The sequence below is a fragment of the Aythya fuligula genome, chromosome 12 (assembly GCF_009819795.1).
Source record: "Aythya fuligula isolate bAytFul2 chromosome 12, bAytFul2.pri, whole genome shotgun sequence".
NCBI lineage: Eukaryota > Metazoa > Chordata > Aves > Anseriformes > Anatidae > Aythya > Aythya fuligula.
Genome location: NC_045570.1, coordinates 21,459,780 through 21,483,095, shown reverse-complemented (window position 1 = coordinate 21,483,095; position 23,316 = coordinate 21,459,780). Strand labels below are relative to the sequence as shown.

The window sequence follows — 23,316 nt, the reverse complement described above, 5'->3', positions numbered from 1 at the left end:
ACGGTTTAGGTTCTTAATAAAAGTATCACTTGATTTTCATGCTAAATGGTGTAGAAGAGTTTATTTTTTACAGTGTTTCCAGACACATTGGAAATGTTACCACTCTGTAAGCTTAAATCAAATTCATATTAGACTAAAATTCTCATGAAGCCACCTTATGCATGGAATTGTGTTCAGCACTACAGGTTTTAGAGGTGCTGGCAGAATGACTCCGCATTTGAAGAGATAGGAGCTTATGAAACACTGATACTACAGTATTATTTGGACTTGTCACGGTAGCAGTGCTGTATGTGCTTAATACATCTGAGAATGTGCAGTTAATTTCAGTATGCCTTTCATTATTTGAAATAGTACTGCAATGTATAGCAATGCCTTAGTTAACATTCCGTCAGTTTCTTTCCAGAATGCGTTCCGTCCCTTTCTATGGACTTACTATTACCATTTACTCCAAAACATTTTGATTCAAATTTAGAGTGGTTGCAGCTGTGATTTTTAATACATTTTTCTGCTGAAAAATGTTTTCTTTGAGCTGAAATGTCACAGTTTGTCTACAGTATTAAGTTTGGTGGTTATCTTTTTTTGCTAGCTGTTAATAAGAAAACGTACCTTAGCCCTCACAACTGCACAAGAAAACTAATTACATGCTAGCACAAATATATCTAACCAAAACAAGGAAAAATGAGGTTTTATTGCCAATGTTATGATTCATGTGACTTTTGGAATACCCCTCATAAGCCTCTAAAAACAAACATAATTACTCTCTTAACTTCTCTGTAATTTTTAATTAGTTTGGTTTTAGAAGCCCAGGTACCCAAGTAATCCCAGAGAATGCAGAGATAAAGGCTCTAACATATACATTCCTTTACATCTGCAAATGTACTTGAAATGTCAAGAAAAAGATTTTCTTTTGAACTGCATACCTCTCCTTTAGAGAGGACAGTGTGTCTTGTAAATTGATTAAAAGCAGTTTGTCTAGAACACTGGGTCCCATATAGTCTTTTCTGTTAACCCTTAAGGACTGAGAAGGCATTTCAGTCTATACACTGAATGAATCACAGAAGCACAGAATTGTAGGGGTTGGAAGGGACCTCAAGAGACCATTGGGTCCAACCCCCTTGCCAAAGCAGGTTCCCTCGAGCAGGTTACCCGGGTAGGCGTCCAGATGGGTCTCATATATCTCCAGAGAAGGAGACTCCACAACCTCCCTGGGCAGCCTGTTCTAGTGCTCCTTCATCCTCACTGTGAAGAAATTCTTTTGTATGTTGGTGTGGAACTTCCTGGGCTCCATTTTGTGGCCATTGACCTTTGTCCTGTCTCCACAAACTACCGAGAAGTTGGCCAAATCCCTCTTTGTCCCACACTTAAGATATTTGTAAACATTAAAAAGATCCCCTCTCAGTCTTCTTTTCTCAAGGCTGAACAGACCCAGGTCTCTCAGCCTTTCCTCACAGGGGGGAAACCCTACAGCCCATAGGCCCTGTATCATCTTAGTGGCCCTCTGCTGGACTCTTTCCAGGAGATCCCTGTCTTTTTTGTACCGGGGAGCCCAGAACTGGACACAGTACTCCATGTGAGGCCTGACTAGGGCACAGTAGAGGGGAAGGATCACAACCCTTGACCTGCTGGCCACTCTCCTTTTAATGCACACCAGGATCCCATTGGCTTTCTTGGTCACCAGGGCTCACTGCTGGCTCATGGTCAACCTGTCGTCCACCAGGACCCCCAGGTCCTTCTCCTAAGAGCCTGTACTTCTCCCTTCTCCCCCAGCCTGTACTGATCCATGTGGTTGTTCCTTTCCAGGTGCAGGACTCCAAATTTGGTCCTGTTAAACCTCATTTGGTTTCTTCCTGCCCATCTCTGCAGCCTATCCAGGTCTCGCTGAATGGCAGCACAGCCTTCTGGCGTGTCAGCCACTCCTCCCAGCTTTTTATCATCGGCGTACTTGCTGAGGGTGGACACTATTCCCTCATCAAGGTCATCGATGAAAATGTTGAACAAGACCAGACCCAGCATCAACCCCTGAGGAACACCAGTAGTCATAGGTCTCCAGACGGACTCTGTGCTGCCAATCACCACCCTCTGAGCACTTCTGAATAATGAAGAAATTGAATAAACATCTCACTATTCTTACAGTAACATTTCTATATAGCCTTAAGCTTACTTGAAGCGTCATCTAAAGAAACAAACACTAGTTGAATTTAGATGGTCTTTCCTCAAAAATTATTTCGCGTAAACCACCACTGCTGCAATGCGCTTGTAATGATGCTATCAGATTCTCAGGATAGTTACACTCTAAGGAAGAACCTTTCAACTGCATTTGGTTGCCAATTTTACTCTTAACACCTTTCTTTCCTTCTTACTGACAGTAGCTTTTCCTAAGTAACTCACTCAAATGTTTTCCTGCTTATACCTCAAGCATTTCCTCCAGGCATGGTTTCATAACCATCTAGTAGTTTCTAACCGTCAGAAGGAAGCCTGGCTCCACCCACAGCAGCACAGCCCTAGCTCTTCCTTTGCTCTTGTGCTTACTAGGTTAATTGCAAAGCTGTGAACAACTAGCACAAAGCTACCTTGTTCTGGGGTCACAGTTTGTTTCTCCACAGACAATTATTTGAACCATCTTCCATTTACTTTGAACGTATTATGAACAGTAAGGGCTCCAGTCAGCATGAGGTGAGCAGTAAAGGCACACTGCAAAGATGAGAACTTTGCTTTTTCAGGGAGAGAGAGATGCTACCACACAGTCTCAAGAAATTTTAGCTTCAAGCTCAAACGGATGATAGTTTAATTTAGACCTGGACAAGTACTTGTTCCTATGCTCTGCTTTTGACTTCCTTTAAAATGAGCGGGCTGTCTGCCCAACCTTCTTATTGTGATTGAGAATAGAATAACTTCTGCAACAGCAAAGCTGTTAAAGGCATCCCATACAAATTAGGGATTACAGTTTCTTTGTTCTAGCAAATAGGAACAATCAGTCCCTGTACTAGCTTGGGATAGCCAAGCATGTATCTGGGTGATAAAAAGACACTCTGTAGAGCATTTTACACATGCCTTGGAAATCCTGCTGCCCTCATAAACTCTGCTGTTCCAATTACCAATTGTTTGCTCATCCTTGTTAACCATCAGTTTAAATGAATTTACATCATGTAACTGCTTATCTCACAACTAGTCTGATGCCAAGACTGCAGAACAACTAAGCTTTATGTAATCCATTTTAATATTGCAGCTGAGCAGGTACTGGAAACATTCCAGTCTGGTCGGCAGGTTCACTTCAGACCTTGTTGACGATTAATGAAGGGAAACTGGGCATGTTAAGGAGCAGTTTCTGCAAGATTTCAAGGAAGGACAGAGGCGAATTTCAGGAGCCTGGAAATTTACCGGTTATCTTTTTAGTTAAACTACAGGACTCTGCCCTTGGGATGCTATTTGCTCAGTGATGGTAACTGCTACCATTTGTCTTTAGCAGTTCACCTAGTGGCCTATCTGCAATGGCAGCTGGCCATCTTCCAGCCTCCAATGACTTAACGCAAGTCACCGTTCTCCATAATCCTCTGCCCTTTACAAAGGCATGTAATGTCTTCCCCATCACCAATTCAACTGGTCTTTCTGAATGTCAGCACTGGAGTTAAGCGGATAGGCTTACGCACACACAATTCAAGTCTGTTGTTATTCCCACAATAAATAGATCTTCTGTAACACGATCTCTGCTATCAACTGTTCAGTCCCCTATGCAGCTCTGTAGGTTGGCTGTAAAAGCTGTTTTGAGAAATTCTGTACCCATTTTTCAAATCCAAAATAACAGTAAGATACCAAACAACAGAAATCTCAAATAACTAAAGAATTCTTAAAATCCAAATTAAACACTTTCTTTCATTCTGCCATTACATTGTCCGAATATTTTAGGAATAGTAGGTTATAGCAGAAAAAGTACAGAAAGGGAGCGTGCTCAGTAGCAGTGACACAGTCCTGAAATTACTCACAGAAGGTAATAATTGGGACAGAAAGCTTGAGGATGATTACCCATTGTTCCCCTCCCTCCCCCCAGCTAGCAATGTGGATTGTTTTGTCATGCAGATGTTATTGGTAATAAAGCATAAAGGCAAAGATTGCAAAGACTGTGTTTTCACCTTTGCCAGGCTATTAATGAACACTTGGCCAGGAAACACTGACATAAATGCTTACGGCATCCCTGCTTTTAATGAACCACGTATCACTGGAGAAAAAGAAAAAACAGACCCTGAACCAAGCAAGCAAGCAACCAAAAACAACCAATAAAAACCCAGTGTTGAACAAGATCGAACCAAGTAATTCAGGAGATTTCTTTCCTGTCCACAGAAGCACATCAACTGTGAAGGGGTTTCTGGCAAAGTCCTGAAATTAAGAGATACACAGGATAACAAACAGTATTATTTGACAGTCTTCTTCCCGGCACTCTTAATTCTGCTTTGGCTACTTTTAGTAATAGAAAGTTATACGGATTACTTCCAGGAAAAGACCCTTGAACAAAACTACTATTTCCAGTTAGGAGCAAAAAATTCTGTGGGGAGACAGAAAATTCTTGCAAGCACCAAACAAGAAGAGCCAAGAGTTATAAAAATAATACTTACTATACATTAGGGTTGTCCCAGCAACACAAAAGCAATCACAACATTATGAAGAGTAGAAGGAAAACCAGCACCAAAGTTTTAAAAAGACAGCCCTTCTTCCATACTACTGTTTCAATTTCAGTTGACATTACTTCCATTTCAACAGACTATGGCTGATAAATCATATCCTCAGAAAAACGATGATTCGCATCACTGCTTCCTTACTTTTGAAGGCACATTGTTTCATACAGTTCAGAACTAAATATGCAGTGATTCTTCTCTACAGATAAATAAAGGGGGGAGGGGAGTGCAGGGCAGGGTGCAAATCAACCAAAACAAAGAGATCTCTGATTTTACTTTCCTTTTCAGTCTTATCTACTTATAGCACAGGAACTAGAGGACATCTTTACTGGCCCTTGAGTAGCATAGGTATCTGCTGGGTTTCAGGGCATTTTGATGTATTTACAGTTGCTTTTATTCTCATGTGAACTCCAGGTATTCCTGGGCATTCTTGACCCAGCCCAGCAGCGCTTGGCTGCGCAGCACTTTCCAGGCTTCTTGATAACTTGATGCAGCTTCCTTGTAGTCCCAGTATGTTCTTAGGGTCTTCATCCTGACAGAAAGTGCACAACAACAACAAATTGTCTATTATTCTATTGGATGTATTGTAAGACAATGAAAAAAACAATCAAGCATTTAAGAATATGATGATGTCCCTATGAGCTCTTCCACACTAAGTGAAATTCTCTTGTGCTTCTAAGGGAGACTTGGAGAGGCGCAGGTGCTGAGGAAGTCAGTGTTTCTAGACATCGTTAGCAGTCTCATGAAAGAAGAAAACAGTAACTTGTCTGCCACGCTTCATACGTGCTCTCCAGCAACAGAAGTATCCGTGCCTGACTGTGTGACAATAGGTTATGGAAAACCCATGCTAGCAAAAAACGTAGGACCAAAGCAGAAAAAGTGGCTAGAGATGGGTGCTTTGAATTGGGTTGAAGTAGCTTTGTTTTGCTGGAAGAACAGATGTGATTGCTGGCCAGAAGGGAAGGGAATAGGGAAGAAGAGTATTTCTTTTTTAACATGGAGTTATGGGGAAGAATGAGACTATTTTTTTTCCTTTTATCTTCTCCCTAAAGCGTAAGAGGCTCAGTTTTGGTATTCTGCCCCTCTTCATTATGTAGCACCTGCTCCCCACAATCTCAGGAAAACCACCAGTCTCTCTGCTGAATGCGTGATACCATTGGTTTTCAAAACAGGGAAATACAGGTCAACAGTATCTGAACACATAGGAGAGAGAAAGCACAAACACCTCTAAAACAATTTCATATAACTTAATTCTTTTCCAGCCTCTTTCTTCTCCCTTTACCAGTGTCAAACCACATGAGATGCACAATGTTTAAACATCAATCCAATATGAAGGGAAATTCACAGGCAACATGACATTCCTCAATAAAGAGGAAGAGCCAAACTGCTCCAGGGATCCTAATCTAAAAAGTCTGAGAACCATTGCACTAGGTTACAGAACAAACTTTCATGCTTAAAGGCACCACAGTCATCACCACCACCCAACACTGCAGAATAGCAGACCCTAAGAAGCTATAATTCAGCCATTCAGCATTCTATTATAAACGTATTTCTAGAACACTGACATGCACAGCAAACCATGAGATAGTAACTATACAGAAGAACCAAGGTTCAGACAATGCAAGAGCAAAGAACCTGCCTACTCAACTGCTGAACATGGGAGAGTTATAGAATCTCAGAATCATTTGGGTTGGAAGGGATCTTAAAGATTATATAGTTTTGACTCCCCTACCATGGACCCACTAGACCAGGTTGCACAAAGCACCATCCAACCCAGCCTCAAACAGTTGCAGGGATGGGGCATCCACAACTTTTCTTTTAGATACTCTTACAAACCTGCCTGCACTCTTTGTCACAGCCAATTCATTTTGCTTTCTTTACCTCTTTCACATTATTCAAACTCTGCAACTAACCACTGAGCTGTTTTTGAAAGTTCTGTGGAAAGGCCCACTGCAACTCTACTCCACCTGCTCAATGGAACAGGCATAGAATCCCAGTACCAATGGTAGATGCTATAGGAGCATCACTAAAGAGGTAAAAGACCACCAATTATCTGCATAAGCAGTGTTCAGGAAACAGCACACATCCTAGTTGGATGGTGGACCTTAACCAGCTCCCTCAAATCTCTAGTGTAGGCTAGCTGTTCCTCTCCCAGGTACTCCAGCATGATCCTCAGAGATATGGTGCAAGCCACCTGCACCTCCACTCCACTACAAGACAACTCTTGAAGGAGCAAAGTGTATGCTTATACTCAAATTTGATGACCGATTCAGTCTTTGGGAAGAAACTTTTATGCTACCATACTTTCTATACTTGAAGTACTTCTGACACATTTAAGATTTTGACGTTATCTTTCTTCACTGTAAATGCATCTAATGACATATATTTGTTCTTCACCATAGAAGAGCTAATATCAGATGCTGTTTACATCTTCAAAACACAGCTACTTTTACTTATTTGTTTGCATTAGGATGGTTGTAAATCAGAAAGAAACCTACAGAACACAGATTTTTGGACTGGCTCAGTCTTGTAAAAAAGGCGAAACACATGTTTTCCTTGGATTTGCTAGGGATGATGGCACTATACACATATACATAGATTCTTCCATCAGCCACAGAGCCAAGAGAAAGACTGATGCCTAGCCATTTATTTCATCCTTGCTAAATGTTGCTTTTTTCCTGAATTTGCTGGCAAATCAATGGCTTTTAAATGTATATCCAGCAGTCTGATCCAGTTTAACTAAAATACGTAAGGAATTTTCCCAACTTAGATTATTTCAACAGAGTTCTGTTATGAAACTTTTATAGTAGACAGTAAGGGAAAACATAGCTAGCACGAAAGCAGGATATGCAGTGAGAAGTAGCTCAGTATTTCCAATTCACTTTAGCAGTTACAAGACCACATATAACTGCAGCCTCCTGAGATCTCATTCTCCAGGCGGGCAACATTGCAACAGGATTGAACAGCAGATGTAACAGAAAGCTGCATTTTAAACAGTTTCATCAAAGAGTGGCCCAAATGAAACAGATTTTTTTAATTCATGCTCAACTTCTGCCTTGGGCTTATGAGAAATTTTTAATATATATACACACATGGAAAGAATGCTTTCAAATTCAAAGTACATTACAACTGCCAAAAGAGCCACATGATTTGTCTGTATCTCTAGTATGTTTGGGACGTTAAGACTCCAAGAATTTGTAATGAAGAACCTGTGACTTTTTTGGAGGGGAGGGAGGAAGGGGCAGAAATGAACGCTTGTCTGCTGACCCAGGCAGTCCTGTAAATAATATGATCTCTAGCCTATCCAGGTCTGACTGTCTACATTCCTTTTATGTTTCCCTTTACTATTCCAATCTTAACACTAGACTACAGTACAGGAGAGAAGCAGAGTGGTTCCAATGCGTGCCAGAGGCATGAGAGGTGAGCCATTAGTGTCACACACTTGGAAAAAGCATTACACCAGCACCACTACGCTTAAAAAGGATCATACATTCAGCCACGTGCAAAACTGAGCTGAAGCAGGGCAGCTTATGAAGAAAAACAATGCACTGCTGCACACTGTCAGGCATTGACCAAAACATTACTCTTATGGGAAAAAAAAAAAAAAAAAAGAATCACATCTAAGAGGATAAAAGCTTATAGATGTTCAATATATAAAAATAAGCGGTGAACCCCTAATGCTAGGCTGCCAGGAAACCATACTTTGCCTGATTCTCATAGCATCTTAAACATGAAACCAAGAGAATGTTCTGTTCTTTAGGCATTTTAATCTTAGCCATCTAAAAGTCCTTGTACCCTTAGTACACATACTCTTCTGTAGAACAGCCTATCCCCCTCTCCCCAGTGAGGCTTCTCCAGAACCGGAATCACCCATACATAATGCAGTCTGAATGGGAAGGAGAAAGAAAACACAGTATTAAATGTAGTCAGGACCCATCACAGTTAAGAGAAAAGGTGATCAGCCATCCATTTAACAAGCACAGCAAGAAACTCAGGCTAGGTTTTTGTTGCAAAGTATCACTTAGATTCACAAAAAGGGTTGTGCAGCTAGCCACACCTTGCACAGACTGCAGTGCCTGCTGACTCTGTAGGGTGGACGCCACAAAAGAAGGCTTTCAGTTTCCCAGGTTATGAACATTATGAACAAGGTATGAAGAACAAGATTCTGCCAGCAGAAAAAACAAACAACAATCCAAAAAAATGTCTTTGCCATACTACCACCAAGTATTTTGAAATAATAATAACTATAGAGGTTTTCACATAACAATTCAGATTAGCAATGGCACAACAGAACCCAAAACTGCATTGTATCCCTCCCTTAACAATGAGCACAGAAAACATGAAATTGATGCAGCACGTGAGATGTAACCAGTAAGAAGACTGAATAAAACAGCTGACTGGCAGCAATAGTTATTTGTTTTGGTTTTAAAGGATTTATGTACCAGTAACTTCAATCATTAAAACAAAACAACATGTGAGAGGGTGTCAAGCAGAAAAGAATGAAGTGTGGCAGGTGGAGGTAAGCAGTTGTCTAAGATGTTAATGTTTGTTTATAGTCCAGTTAGAGAGATGGGCAAGTAAGGCACAGAAGACAGATCAGAATTATCAGAAATGAAGAAAACGGGATAGCGCAAGAGAACACTATCTGATTCTTGGTGAAGAAGTAGATAATACCAGTCAAACATCTCATTGTTTTCAGCTGAAAGTAAACCAACCTAAGACCTAAAAGAAGCAACTGCTAAATGTTACGCTTCGCATGTTAGTTGTACTACATCACCACAATTTCCTAAACATGCTTTTTAAGAGGAGCCAGCAATCTTCTACTTTGAGTATGCTCTCAACCTGTTCCAACTGAACAGTGCCTGCACCGATTCTGAAGAGGTGTCAAGAATGAAGGAGAAATGAAGGGACAGAAAGCAGGAGAAGCATGTCTACATACAGGAAAGAAGAAAATAAAAGAACATTACTACATTATTTTCACATCAAGCTTTAACTGTCCCAGTATCCTAAGTGGACAACAGGAGGTGAGAAAAGGGCTAAATAAAGGAAGATTCTTGTCCTAATACACCCCAAAACTAACAAGACAAGCTCTAGTAAAGATGAGATTCCCTTGGGTGAGCAGAACAGATGGGAGCCAAGAGACCAAAAAGTGGACCAGAAAAGGCAGGGAAGGAATGTAGGGGCAAAGAGAGAAAAATAAATGGTGTGACAGCATAGCACAGGAGCCAACCATCTATAAGAGGAGATAAGCTACATTTGCGTAGGAGGAAAAAAAATGGGTAAGAGTTGAATACACAGGAGTTCAGAGGAAGAAATTCCACACTTTCAAATTGTTTATCTGAAGTCTACTTGAATTCAGACTACAAGGAATACAGAGGAAGAAAACAGAATATTGTGCAGAAAGGGTAAGGGAAGGAGGAGGAAGCAAAGCAACTTTTTATTTTGATTTTTAATTGAAGAGTAGGAAAAAGGGAAGACTTCAAAAGGAAAACAACTGAACAGGCTGACTGGCGAGCTAGCATCTCTGCTGTATAAACTGAGTTTGTGCAGCCTAATAATGATGCCACATCTGCAAGTCAGCTGGAGTTGGTGAGGAGAAGCCCAGAGAGAAAAATGGTAGAGGACAAAAAAGTCAAAGGAAATTACAAAGCTACTTAAGTCTAGAAAAAGCCTGAGGTAAGGTGACTTTACATAAGCAGCATACAATCAGCACAATGAGTCAACTACTCAACAATGAATTATTTCATGCTCTATTCTGAGGAAATTACAGTGACTGAACAAGTTAGAAGCCATTCCCTCTCAAAAGAGTTGGTAATTTTATATTTGAAACTGAATTAAGAATGCCCATCAGTAGCTACAAGCAGTTAAATTAGCTCAACATCTGCTATGATTTCATCTTAGAGGTGGAAAGATCATACCTTGAAATAAGACTAAAATAAAATAAACCTACCAAAGCAACAGATCTGGCACATTCTGCATCACTCAGAATAATCTCTAAGCCAAACTGAGATGTATGTTTCTCTATCCATGAAGCTATAACTCCTAATCATCAGGTACAGCAAGGTGAAATACCACCAAACGTGTAACGTGATAATCATCCAGTCTCATATACAATCTCCAGCCTAAAAATCCCAACTTGTTTCTAATGGTGTAAATTAAATCCCCAAGAATGGCTTCCTCAGACAAAAGCTTCTTTCTGTTCTTTCCAGAAAGTCTCCATCTACGTAACGCACACATAGTGGAAACAGCCCTGCAGTCTCACCTTGCTAGCTCTTACTCCATCATACACTTAACTGAAAGAAAATTCTAGCCTAGACTTGTTTTAAAAAAAAGAGTAGCTTTCTGACAAGACAGAAAGTTGAACAGACTTACAAGGGGTCCAGAAGACATCTATTGCAAGAGCAGGACATGTCTCTGTGATCAGGAAAATTTACTCTTTCCAAAAGTAGCAATTCTTCACAGCAAAAGCCTTAACTCCAAACAAACAAAACACCTGCAACTTCTGTCTCTCATTAATGAGCTATTTCTCCAATGAGGCAAAAGACCAAAACCAGAAAGACTCTTCCTAACCCATCAAGGATATGCTGTATTCTTTAAGTATCCAATTTTAACAATGGAGTTATCTCAAGTGAGACTCATTGGAAAGTTCTAGTATCAACACATTATTCTTGAGTTTCATGAGGATAACTTTTTATTCACATAAATATTATGAAAATTTCTTTACCGGAGAGTGTCTGGTAGATTCTCTTGTGAAATACTTGTCACCAGCTTTTGAAATGCATGGAAGAGTTCCACTTTACAGATCTTGGATCTGATGGAAAAAATATATCAGAAATGCACTTCCTCTTGATGCTTACAGTAATACATTCCAGCTGAACGTTTTTGCTCCACCATTTAACTTTTCATACCCCACCTGAGCTGCCCATTGTTTTTCTTTTTTTAAACCTTAATTTTAAATGTTATGTTGACAAAGAGCTGTATTGCCCCTATTGTCCCAGCTAGCACCATCAGTTTGCAGAGGGGACGTTTTAATATTGCCACATTGTTATAAGACTGCACCATCAATTTGCTCCCAATTATAGCACAGGCTGAAGCAGAGGGACTAGTCCCAGAAATGATCACACGAGTACAGAAGGACTTGAAGAGCTTGTTCAAACTGGAAAATTTGTATTATTCAGAAAAAAATAAAAGAACCAGAAGAAACATCTGTGACAGTGCTGCCCTTGTTGCAACAGTGACAAGGATGCATTCAGCAACAGATGGAGGGCAGTTAAATACAAATAGATTCATCAAAAAGTAAAGTAAAAGTTTGAAAGGTCTTAAGGATACCACAGGCATCTCTGTCAGCTTTCAGCTTTAAGCCTTTCTCTTCTCCCAGAAGTCAGACAACCATATCAGGTGTTCCATGAAACATGGATGGGGCTTTTAAAACAAACTAATTTTTCTATGGAATTAAATTCTTATTACACGATTATATTCATGATGACTAATTCAATTCAGTCTTCCAACACATGCAAGCTAACTCTCCAGAATTATTAAAAGAAAATGTGCTTTCTATTTTGCTTTAGGTTAAGAACCCCAAAACTGGCATGCAAAGGTACTCTAAAATTTTCACGTTAATCTGTCAAAAGTTCATATTGTAGTTTTTGGTGTTTTAGTTAATTAAGCAAAAGCACATACCAGAAGACTACTTACAAACTACTTGTAGTCAGTCAACTTTATCTTCCATGAGATTTAGTGTTATCTAATATGTTCCACCGAGAAAAATCAAACAACCCTCCTCCCCTCCTCCCACATCCCCCCCAATCACCTAAAGGCTCCTTGAAGGGGGGAAAAAAAAGAGAACAGAAATACAAGTCTTGTTTAGTATTGAACAACCCCCCCTACATTAAGGCTACAAATTCCTTATATGGACCTTTTACCACAAAAGCTGTTAACAAAGAGCTGACTCTCTTACAGAAAAAGAAATCTGTAAAAAAGGTCATGCAACACATTCATTTCCTTCAGTCTTCAATTCAAAAGGTACGAAGTAAAAATTTTCCCACCTTTGCCAACAAATAAGCTGTCTTTTAAGGAATACTGATCATAATCCCCCACTACTATTATTGACAATGTTCTCCTTTATAAACAGTGACATGCAAGAAACAGGATAAACTTGTTTGCCCTCATTCAGCTCCTCTCACCTTCTCTCCCTTACACAATGACTATTCCTTTATCCACACTACCTTTCCCCACTCAGAGAATTTCTGCTCTGACAATGCCACCACACACCACAGTGACCTAAGAGACAGGCATGTATGCTAAAACGTAAGATATGTGCATCCATGTGTCACAATACTCTCACCTGCTCTGATGGCTCCCAATCCCCTTTTTTGTTGTTCCCTGCCGGAAACCATCTGAGGTGACATCCAGAGGTTGTTCAGGAACTGCACTCCAACTGATAGCTGAGGAAGAAAGGATTTATTAAAAGAACAGAAACTCATCTAAAAACAATAAGAAAAAATAAGAAAAATAAGAAAAAATACACACACTCTTCAGCTCTTTTGAGAACCCATGCCTCTTTAAACATTTAGCCTACAGCTCCATAACTTTCCCATTTTTTAGAGGGATTCTCTCCTTGGTGTATCCAGTCTAGACAAAGAGTGAATAATTCCCAAGTCAGATGGCATAATTTTGTATCAGGCTGTAAAACACACCCCCATACTACTGGTACCAGTCAACCTGTGTTTTCCTTATTATGATATTGTGCATCCTCTAAATAGTTCTTTGTACATTTCGTAACTGACACAAAGATATTTGTAGACATTACTTGAAAAATGTTACTAGCCAACAGTCAAACAAAAATACTTTGTTGGAAGAGTTGTTAAATGCTAACAACCTTATCTTTTACCCCCATCTGGATACGTAATTACAATATTAGACTGTACATGTATACTTCTTGATGCTATAACTCAGCATGCAATTACCTTGCAAATTTATAAATAACTAGCAAAGCATCTGAAGAGGCTCGTCACCAGAAACAAAAGCGATTGACATGCCCAGTCTGTACCTACATAGCCTAACAACAATACTATTAAGTTCTACTGTCTTGAGATCATTTCTGCTCCCTTCATTCTCATTTCTGTCTTCCAAGCACGTGAAAGAGTTGCAACAAATTTAGACTTAATTCTGATTTTCCTCTGCTCATGAAAAACTCAATCTAGCATAATATGTGCGAAACTGTTTCATAAAGTATCATTTACCATCTTCTAACAGAATGACTTGAGTAACTGTATAAAGGTAAAGAGTAAATAGAAAAGTAGAAGTAATTTTTATTTAGTATATTTGGTCACAGTTTGCTTCAGATGTTTTTTGTTAAGTGAATTCACAGCATTTTCAACAATATATTTTGCTTCCTATCTCATGGTATCAAAATCTTTTCCCTACTGGCACCTGTAAATTGTATACAATTTAATGAATCTGTGAATTTAATTAAAGAGACATTTGTTTCTATTTTATCATCAGGTCTATTCTAAGAGAATAACTTCCAATTAAGCCAGAAAAATATACAACAGCAGAAGGTAACCACACCTAAGTCCTGAGAAAATGCTTACCCGTACACATACAGTAGTGCTTCCTCCCCCCCCCAAAGGAGACCACATTGCTGAATTGCCACATTGCTAAATTATATGACTTGCAAATTCATTCCTCAGCATGACAGAAAATGTAATGTACAAAAACTTTGTATCAATTAAACCTTTATACTACACTACTCTGTATTCCTTCCATATTCAAAGAGTTCTGAAGAGATTATAATCATAACTCAGCATGGCAAATCTTCTGTTCATTACCAAGGATAACACAAAACTAACTTAAACAAGAATTCTTTTGATTCTTCTTGCCCTCAGAACTTTTGTCTTGGCTGTTTATTTTCTACCTTTGTTTAGATTATAAATTCCTAAGTGTATTGTAACCAATACACTTAGTTTTTATTCAGTCTGAAAAGTGTTTACAGGAAAATAGAGGCAGATTGCAAATACTATTAAGTTCTGTTCTGAAATTAATATCTTGATGTAAGTCATACTTTGCCTCTAGCACTGGCAATGAATGATGTTACGTTTTAGGGAACATCAAAGTCACATAATTTATATTATGATTTCTGCACACAGTTACACAACTAGTCCAAATTAACTCACCCGCGCTACAGGGAACAAGTTTTGTTTTGCTGTTAGTTTGAACTTCCTGGACTGCCTGACGGCTATGTTCAAATCGAAGTTCTGATTGCAGCAGTTTAACCTCCTGAGTGAGAAAACCATCTGGTAAAAATGAGACATGCTGACACCTACAGTAAATAATGGAAAAATGCACGTGATTTAAAGTCTCATCTTCCAGGACAAGCAGATTCCATGCAATTTCCCTACATAATCAAAAGCATGTTACATTTTAAAAGTGAACTGAACGTGAGTTGTAAGAGATGCAAGGAGATATGGAGACATTTTCCCCTTCTAAACAGTATTTGTTTAGGCTATAAAACAAACAAAACCACAAAGCCACAGAGTTTAGTAAGACCTTGTCTTTCCTAGAAAAAGGACAACAAACTGATTTTAAAACGGGTCTAATCAAAACCTACTACAACTCCATAGAAGATAGGCAGAATAAAAACTGCAATATAATTCTGAAATCATAACAGAAAAAAATAATCAGAATGTATTTACAGAGTCAACCATACTACATGAATGTTTTTATGGACCTAGGGGTTCAGAACTAAAGACCAGAAAGACACAAAATATACCTAAAGTTTCATGTATAATCTCAGCTTTGTTACCTTCAATTATTGTAACACTCTGAATGATATTAGGAACATACAGGGAGGAAAAAACAGCATCTGTTTATTCACGGTACTTATATGAAGCAAGAATGAATTAAAACTGAGGTTTGCATTGACAGACGTAATAGGCTGAAAAAGTGCCTGACTTTGCAACCTAGAACTGATGAGGCTGGTCAAACTGACAACTACTGCTAATGCAACCAAGTGTTGACCCGAAATCATGACTTTCTTATCTGGTTGCCAAACACTGTTCATCTTTATAAACCTAAATAGACTCAATCACTGCAATTTCTGTGTTAGGTCCAGAATTCAGTTTCCATGAGTTGCACAGCACATCTGAGAGCACATAAACTCTGAGAAGTATTGTTCTAAAGTTTTGACTAACCTCTACTGAGAATAGACAGACAATACAGTGATTTTAAAATTTTCCATGAGATGCAATTGCATGCATATGCAATAACCCAGATATTAGTCTTCTAGAAAATCTGAAGTTTGGATTCAAGCTCAGTAAGACTTTAACAGAAGAAAAAAGTTTTTACTACAGCTCCCTTCAAGTAATGTTTTAAATAATACATCTTTTACCCTAATAATTGCTGGAAGTAATTACGGTCTGAAATCAGTGAGAGATTAATAAGAACTAATAAGTTAAATCCAGGTTAAGTTCTAAAAGGTTTTGTAAGAACAACCAGAAAGACATCCTTTCCACCGTTACCCTTTGTAAGGGTATACTGTTGCAGTGCATATATAAAGGGTACATATGTAATATTAACAGCAAGCTATTTCTGAGTGACATGCTCCAACTGCAGAGAGATGTGTAACGTGACAACCACGAGTTACTTACCTGAAAGCAAAAGCAGCTAGTCAGACAGTATTTTTATAACCTTTAAATATATGGTTTCTTGAAGAAAACAGCACATTTACAAAAATGAAATTAATTACACAGTGAGTAGTCACATAGCAGAGACATAAGGATGTTCTGCTTCCAGGACTAAATAACGAAACAGTGAAAACAGAAACTAACAAACAAAAATCTTAAGTACGTTATTTTAAAGTCAGTGAGGGAAACATTGGAAAGCAACAAAAATCCACTACCTTCCTAACTCACCCTATTTATGAAAACGTGCAAGAAGTCTACCTCAGTATTCATCTGGAACCTTTTTAGGCAGATTACCTTCGGGATGGACATATTTGGGAGCTTAATTTAATTTAAGGAATGTCTTGTTCAGCCATTTGCAATTTTGGGAACTCTATTATTCAGTTATTTCCAAGAAATAAAAGCTGCTTTTGCTGAGCAACTCATTTCTGTAAAAGAGAATTTAAGGATATTCAGAATGGTTTCGTGGCATAAAGACAAATAAATAAATAAAAAGCTCCTATTTGAGGAAAAAAAAATATTGAAGAAGTTCAAGAAAGTTCAATTTTGCTGAAAAATTCCTTAAACACACCTCCTTTCAGGTTTCATTTTCTGCTGGAAGGCTTCTAGAAAAGCTCTGGTGGGTTACAGCCTCTCACTGCTCCATCAGGAGACAACCAAGTGGATCCTGAATCTAATGCAAATTCTTTAGTACATTTTCAAGTCTGATCATCATCAGCAGTAGTCATCTTTCTCCATACTGTACAGGCCTACTTTCTCAAAATGTGAATTTGCAGAAATCCACACTTTGCAAAGTATGACTTTGGTGCTAAGTCCTGATAGTTGTATGACAGTGACTTCCACAACTCAGCTTCCATACAAGCTAGCTGATTCCTGCTCTAAGGAACCTGCTTTGGCAGGGGGGTTGGACCTGATGATCTTTCAAGGTCTCTTCCAACCCATTCAATTCTGTGATTTCCAAAGAGAGAACTTACCTTTCAATAATTGCTCTCCGCATAGCTTCTTGGCTATATGGACACTTCCCCACTATAATTGCTGACAAATACACTGGATATTGAAGGAAATGCATCAGAAGAGCTCCTTGACACCCCAACACATTCCAGCGAGCCAGTTTATCACTGCAGGACATAGAGCATGTTCTGACCCCGCGACCTGGCTTCACTCGTAATAATCCTACACGGTGATACCCTATCCCAGGTACTCTGGCATCATCCAGCTCTCCAGGTACACATTTTGCTCCAGTTCTATAAACATCTACTGCCTTCAGTCTGCTTAAGCCAGTCTCTTTAGCTGCTTGCATTTGTGCAGAACACTCACAACTCTTTGGATTAGCGTTGCCTTCTGGTTTCACAAATACTTGCTGAACAGGCAGATCTTCAGTGATCATGGAAAACCAACCACCATCATTATTTTTCATTCTCTTGATTATATGATTACTTGACATTTTCTCCAATTTCTTTTTATCTTCGAAACCCAAATGATCATGGTTACTACTATACTGTGCTGACTGTCCAGCTGCATCAGCTCCATTCATTGACTTAGAAAGCTGGTTCTCTGGTTCACTAATTGGAATAATAGAAGCATCTCCACCTACAGCAAAAGAAATAGCATCAAAATTAGCAACATGTCTGGTGATTGAAACACATCACTCCTGTAATATTATGGTTACTACTAGCTTTTACAGATTTGTACCCAGGAAAATGTAGTCACAGGAAGACACTCTTCAAACATTGTTTGTTTCTGGTTTTGTTTGTTCTCCCAGCTCTCCCCCTACTGCCCTCCTCAACCAAATAGTCTTTTCTGTGACAGAATAAAAGGTTGCATTCCATTCCATAATAAGTTTTGGGTTGAGGGGACAGTATTGTTGTTTTTTTGTTGTTGTTTTTGTTTTTTTTAAGGAACTGTAGAAAGTGACAGTGCTTTTTCACTGAAAGCTCAGCCCAAGAAGACAACATTTAAAGCAGAGTAACCAGGAAATACACACTACTTCAGACATTCTCATTTCTGGAAAAGAAAATTGTAATCATTACTATTCAAAGAGCAAGCAAAGCATTCCACTATATAATGACCTGAATATCCAGTTTAATGACTGCTCGTGGATTACATTCAGTGAGATAAAATGCCAAATGTATTGGTGAAGCACCAGTCAAGTACATCTCAGGGAACATGCCGATGACATGAGCTACTTCCCCACTCACTCCAGAAAGACCAAAGAGAGGCATAAACTTTTCTGTCCCTTGCAAGTAAGAGCCATTAAATTAGTTCACTTCAACATACTCACATGGGGTATGACTAGAGAAGAAAACAAATATGATATTTGGTTTGAGTTTCCATTTCCCTGTTTCAGTTCCTGGAATAAAGATGCTGCATTGCTGGTAGGAAACGGCCAGGCACATCTGATGGAGAAGATACCTGTTAGACAGAAAGTTTCCAAGAATCATTTACTTCACTTTTGATGCATGGGAAAACAACAAAACTTAGATTCCCACTCCTGCTTATTTGCCCCTGATGAAGTAATTTGATGAGCCAAGCAATCAGTTATGCTTCTACAGACAACTCTCAACATAAACACAAATGCATCACCAGAACCTTAATAACAGACCTCAAAGGGTTATGTTCAGAAGAGTTAACTATATTTTCACGTTGTATATCTGATGTCTACTCCTCCCATTCTTTTTTTTTTTTTTTAAAAAACCTGCACAGCCAGTCATCTGATTTGACAGCTGTTTTTTCTACATCAAAGAGTAGAAAATGAAAACTTGCTTCTGCCACCTAAGTTTCCTGAAACAGCTTATCCTATGCAAACGTAAGATTTGGTATATGGGAAACAGCGAGAAGGCTACCCTTGGCAGCAAACTGTAAGACCAGTATTGACATCACAGGAAATCACATCCTACTTCTTTGTGGAGTCCCTGCAGTAATGAGGAAAAAACAAACTTTTGTACAAGAGTCTTAAACACAATCCAGACATTTTAAAAAAAAAACACAGAAGGTTAAACTTCTAAAGGGAAAAAAAAAAAAGATATAATATTATCTCTTTCTCCGTTACATTCTCATCACTGAAGCTGCAAAATCTATTTCAGCCGTAGGTCAGAAGCACATCACAAAAACAACCCTCAGGTGGCACTGGGTAAGAGCACAAGAACTTCCTGTCTCACCTCTGGAAGCTCCTCTTGGCTACAGTTTCAGCATGACTGTCATTCAGAATGTCTCCTAATACAACGAACAAATGAAAACGTTATACATCATTATTGAAAAGGAGACAAACAAAACAGAATTTGACAGACCACATGGTTCTGTAGATTTGCTAAAATTTGAATGTTTAACATTGGTATGAGGTTATTCCAAGACATTTAAATTTCCAGTCACAACAAAAGGAGGTCAAAACCCTGTAACAATGAAGGATAAGTCCTTCACTCTGCCACAAGTCAGAGACTCATATAAACATCAGATTTTAAAACTTCTATTATCTGAAATCCTTTGAGTTGAATAAGCTGTCTTCCTTCAAAACTTTCCTTAAGTTTGTTCTTAATAGTAAATCATGATATTCTCAGCATACACATAACATCCAATAGTTTTCAAGTGTTAACCTTTCAGTCAAAGTTTCTTGTTGCACTACTCCCTATGATTTAAATTACTTTTTTTTTTTTTTTTGTAAATATTTCTGGCATTTATCAGGTTTACACAGTGAATCTTTAAGCTTCCTGGAATGTCCACCTATTGCTGTATCTGAAAGAACAGGACCTGTAAATCAGCTATTATTTCAGGAATAAAACATCACATGATTGAACAGCTCCTTAGGCAACACTGCAGAACTCCAGAAGGCTTTTCACAAACTTTTTCTACATCCACAATCATTCCTACAGTTCTCCTTTGAAGTCCTTTCCAGATCAATGATAACCCTTTCTACTAAGAGAAAGAATGAAAATAGAGAAAATAATGCTACTGATATAAATAAATGCACCCTTTTACCCTACAGTTTAAGGTTGTTTCTCATGGCAGTAGTGCATGCTACTAGGTCTTTATAAACATTAATTACTTTTTTCAATTCTTGTGAATTTTAATTAGCAACAGCATCTGCAATATATTCCACACAACTATTATCCTTTTTCCACAGCAGATTAAGGAGAAGCTACTCCAGAACTTTTTGCCATCATAAAAATCAACCCTTCAACAATTCTTTTTCTGCCTCTAAAATTCTTGATAGAAGACAATGATCTGCCTCTGAGTTATGTAGAAAAGTATCTGCTACATGAATCTTCATTTTTTCTCGAAAATGGGTAAATTATTTCTTAGTGCTTCTACCTTCCTATCTCTCAGTGATGCAACTTTGTCGGGGTAACAACAGATAGGAGGATTATCATCAAAATCTCAAAAGTTACATGAATAATTTTACTTTCTGTTTTTCTGACATATTAAAGACTAAAGGGTTCATCACGAAACAAGGCCTAATTAATCTGACGTTACAGCATCTTTTTTCTAGGTGTTTTTCTAAGATTTAATGAAAACAAAATGTGCCAAAGAGCTCAGCAGGCTAATTTGCAGATCATTCTTAGGGCCTTTAAAAGGAAACATGGATTTTCTACCTTCCTATCTTTTGGAGCAGTAGCCATCTCTAATGAGAAATTGTATGTCCTTAATGTGTAGATCAACTGCTTATTTCTGGGAAATTCTTAAGGATATTTAGGAATCTGACAATTTTCTGCAATATTTAATGCTATCCTCTTTCTACGCTTCTAAAAAAGGTCAATTTACAGATGTACCTCACATTTCCTATAAACAAAGGAAAATGTCTGCGATATCTGGAAAATATCTGTGAATCTTCATATTTGTCTTTAAAATGAGTAAATGATTTCCTTGCACTTACCTTCCCATCCCATTTACTGCCACTATACATTTATATGATACACTGAATTCTAATATCTTCTGTGTTGTAAAGCACAAAACCTTTTTTTAAAAAAAAAATATTTTTTTTTAAGAACAACCTTTTTCAACACTATCACTTTTTTTTTTTTTAATCATTGCAACTACCTGTTACTTCCCACAATAGGACAGGATTTTGAATTTTCACAAAATGATATCAATACTTGAATCACATCTAAACCATAGTAAATTTCCCATGCTTTTATTATAAAAAGTTTGTTACCATAATTTCATTAACATGACTTAATTTAAAAATTGCAATTTCAGCAAATATTTAGGGCAGCCATTTTGGCTGCCTAAACATGTCTTCTTGCCAGGGGTGAGGACTGCCTCACATTTTTTGCTTCAATTCAGAAGACTAAGCTCAACCTCTTGGACATTCTTCATTGATTATATGACGTCAGAATGAAGGAAGCAAGGACAGCCAATCCGTTCTTAGATTTTGAACCACACTTACCAGTTTTTCTCATTTTGTTTTGGCCAATACATTTTGTTCCAGTTCCCATAGCAACAACCTCCTTTGTTACTGAAAATGAAGACATTAAATGAACAAGCTATTTACAGAAGTATTGCTCTTATGCAGTTATTCTATTAAGACAACACACAGAACATCACACAGGAGGCCAGGTTCAGAGAGGCAGGCAGTGAGACATCCTAGACAGGAAACTACCAGCTGTAGAACCAACATAGCAGGTACAACCACCAGTGCTCTGGAAAGTCTATGATCCCAAAGCAGGGGTGCTAATGCTGACTTGATATGCTAGGCAACAAGCACTTCACTTGTGTGAACACTAGCAGAGGATTCCTCATATGCATAAGAAATAACTACAGGATACAATCTGCATGAAAACATGGAAGTTTGCAATCATCTTCTTTTCCTTTATTGGCACCAACGCAAATACACAGTGCACTAACACAGTCTGTTAAAAAAGGGTGAAGTGAGACCTTTCCAGGATTCTTATGACTAGCTAAATACACTTATGCAGGCATTTACTTCAGCTGTTCAGGTCCTGCCCAGACTTTCACCGCTTACTGAACAGCAAAACACAGGCCTTTCACCTTCTTAATTACAGTCTAGAAAGAACAGCATTCCACTACAGTCTTTTCAGACAGAAGCCATAAAAGCTTACAAAGAATAAAGAATGTGGGGATAGAGAGAAATGGGACAGGAAGGGGTACTTTGTTCTGTTTGTTTTTAAGGTATCTTTGAAAGCAAAGGAAAAAGCAACAAAGAAAGCCACCACTGCTTAGCTAGCAAAACAACTCATTCTTACCCTGCAGATTCCCTAGTCTAGCAGGAACCTCTCTTCGGGCTGCAGACTCCACTTTGACGACAGCTGCCAGTGAAGTCCATTCCCTGTTTGGATCTGGTTTTCCCTGCTTAGGGAGTCTGGTCCTATAATGCTCATAACATAGTTCAGCAATTTCATCAGCTGACCACATGGCTCCTGGTGCACGTCCAGTTTCTAAGCAGAATTTGATTCCATCACGCTAATTCATATCCCATACCCTTTCAGACCCTCCCACCCTGTGGCATATGGCACCTTCCTGTATCAGACCCCAATGCCCAAGGACCGCCTGCACCACCCCTTTCAAGTTTATAGGCACTACGTTATACGGAGTAAAGATTTGCGGGCTTCCCCTCCCTCCAAATCGCCAGGAATAGGAAAAAACAAAACAAAAACAATGCTGGAACCCGAACAGCCCAGGAACAGGCGAGGTGGCCGGATCCCCGACGTTCCCGCTGCACAGCGGCCCCCAGTGTTCACCACACCACCGTCCCGGCGCAGTTCCTGCGTCACCGCTGACGTGCCTGGCACCACCGCGCTCGCCCCGGGGCCTCCGAGCCCCCGCCACGCCTCAGCAACCGAGGAGCGCGGGGCTCCGCAGCCGGCGCCACGTCCGACCCGCAGCGGCGCCCCGGCGAAACCTGCAGCGGCCTCAGAGCCCGCTCCCGTCCGGCGCTGCTGCCCCCACCCCCCGCGCACGCGCGGCCGCAGGCTCCGCCCCCGGAACGCGCGGGCATCGGGGAAGAGGGAGCTCCC

The 23,316-nt window shown here is 39.2% G+C and overlaps 1 protein-coding gene across 4 annotated transcripts; it reads right to left on the bottom strand.

The window, feature by feature from the left end:
* Window positions 1-3,823: 3,823 nt before the first annotated feature.
* ADAT1 (adenosine deaminase tRNA specific 1) lies at window positions 3,824-23,185 on the bottom strand. Of its 4 annotated transcripts, none has more exons than XM_032195439.1 (9): window positions 22,546-23,183; window positions 21,729-21,797; window positions 19,507-19,561; window positions 18,630-18,760; window positions 17,323-17,938; window positions 14,843-14,988; window positions 13,012-13,111; window positions 11,392-11,478; window positions 3,824-5,199 (listed from the first exon to the last, which is right to left on the bottom strand). In XM_032195439.1, the coding sequence occupies exons 1-9, from the start codon at window positions 22,712-22,714 to the stop codon at window positions 5,067-5,069; spliced, it is 1,506 nt and encodes a 501-aa protein (XP_032051330.1). In that variant the 5' UTR covers window positions 22,715-23,183; the 3' UTR covers window positions 3,824-5,066. The 4 variants fall into 4 exon arrangements, with proteins under 4 accessions (XP_032051330.1, XP_032051331.1, XP_032051333.1 ...); XM_032195442.1 differs by having other exon boundaries at window positions 5,140-5,199; window positions 14,843-14,945; XM_032195440.1 differs by lacking the exon at window positions 11,392-11,478 and having other exon boundaries at window positions 22,546-23,185.
* Window positions 23,186-23,316: the final 131 nt, after the last annotated feature.

Coding starts and splice junctions, on each gene's coding strand:
- ADAT1 (XM_032195439.1), bottom strand. CDS start 22,714: ATGTGGTCAGCTGATGAAATTGCTGAACTATGTTATGAGCATTATAGG. Junction 17,939..18,629: donor CTTCTCTAGTCATACCCCAT/GTGAGTATGTTG, acceptor CTTTTGCTGTAG/GTGGAGATGCTTCTATTATT. Junction 14,989..17,322: donor CGGAGAGCAATTATTGAAAG/GTAAGTTCTCTC, acceptor TATTTACTGTAG/GTGTCAGCATGTCTCATTTT.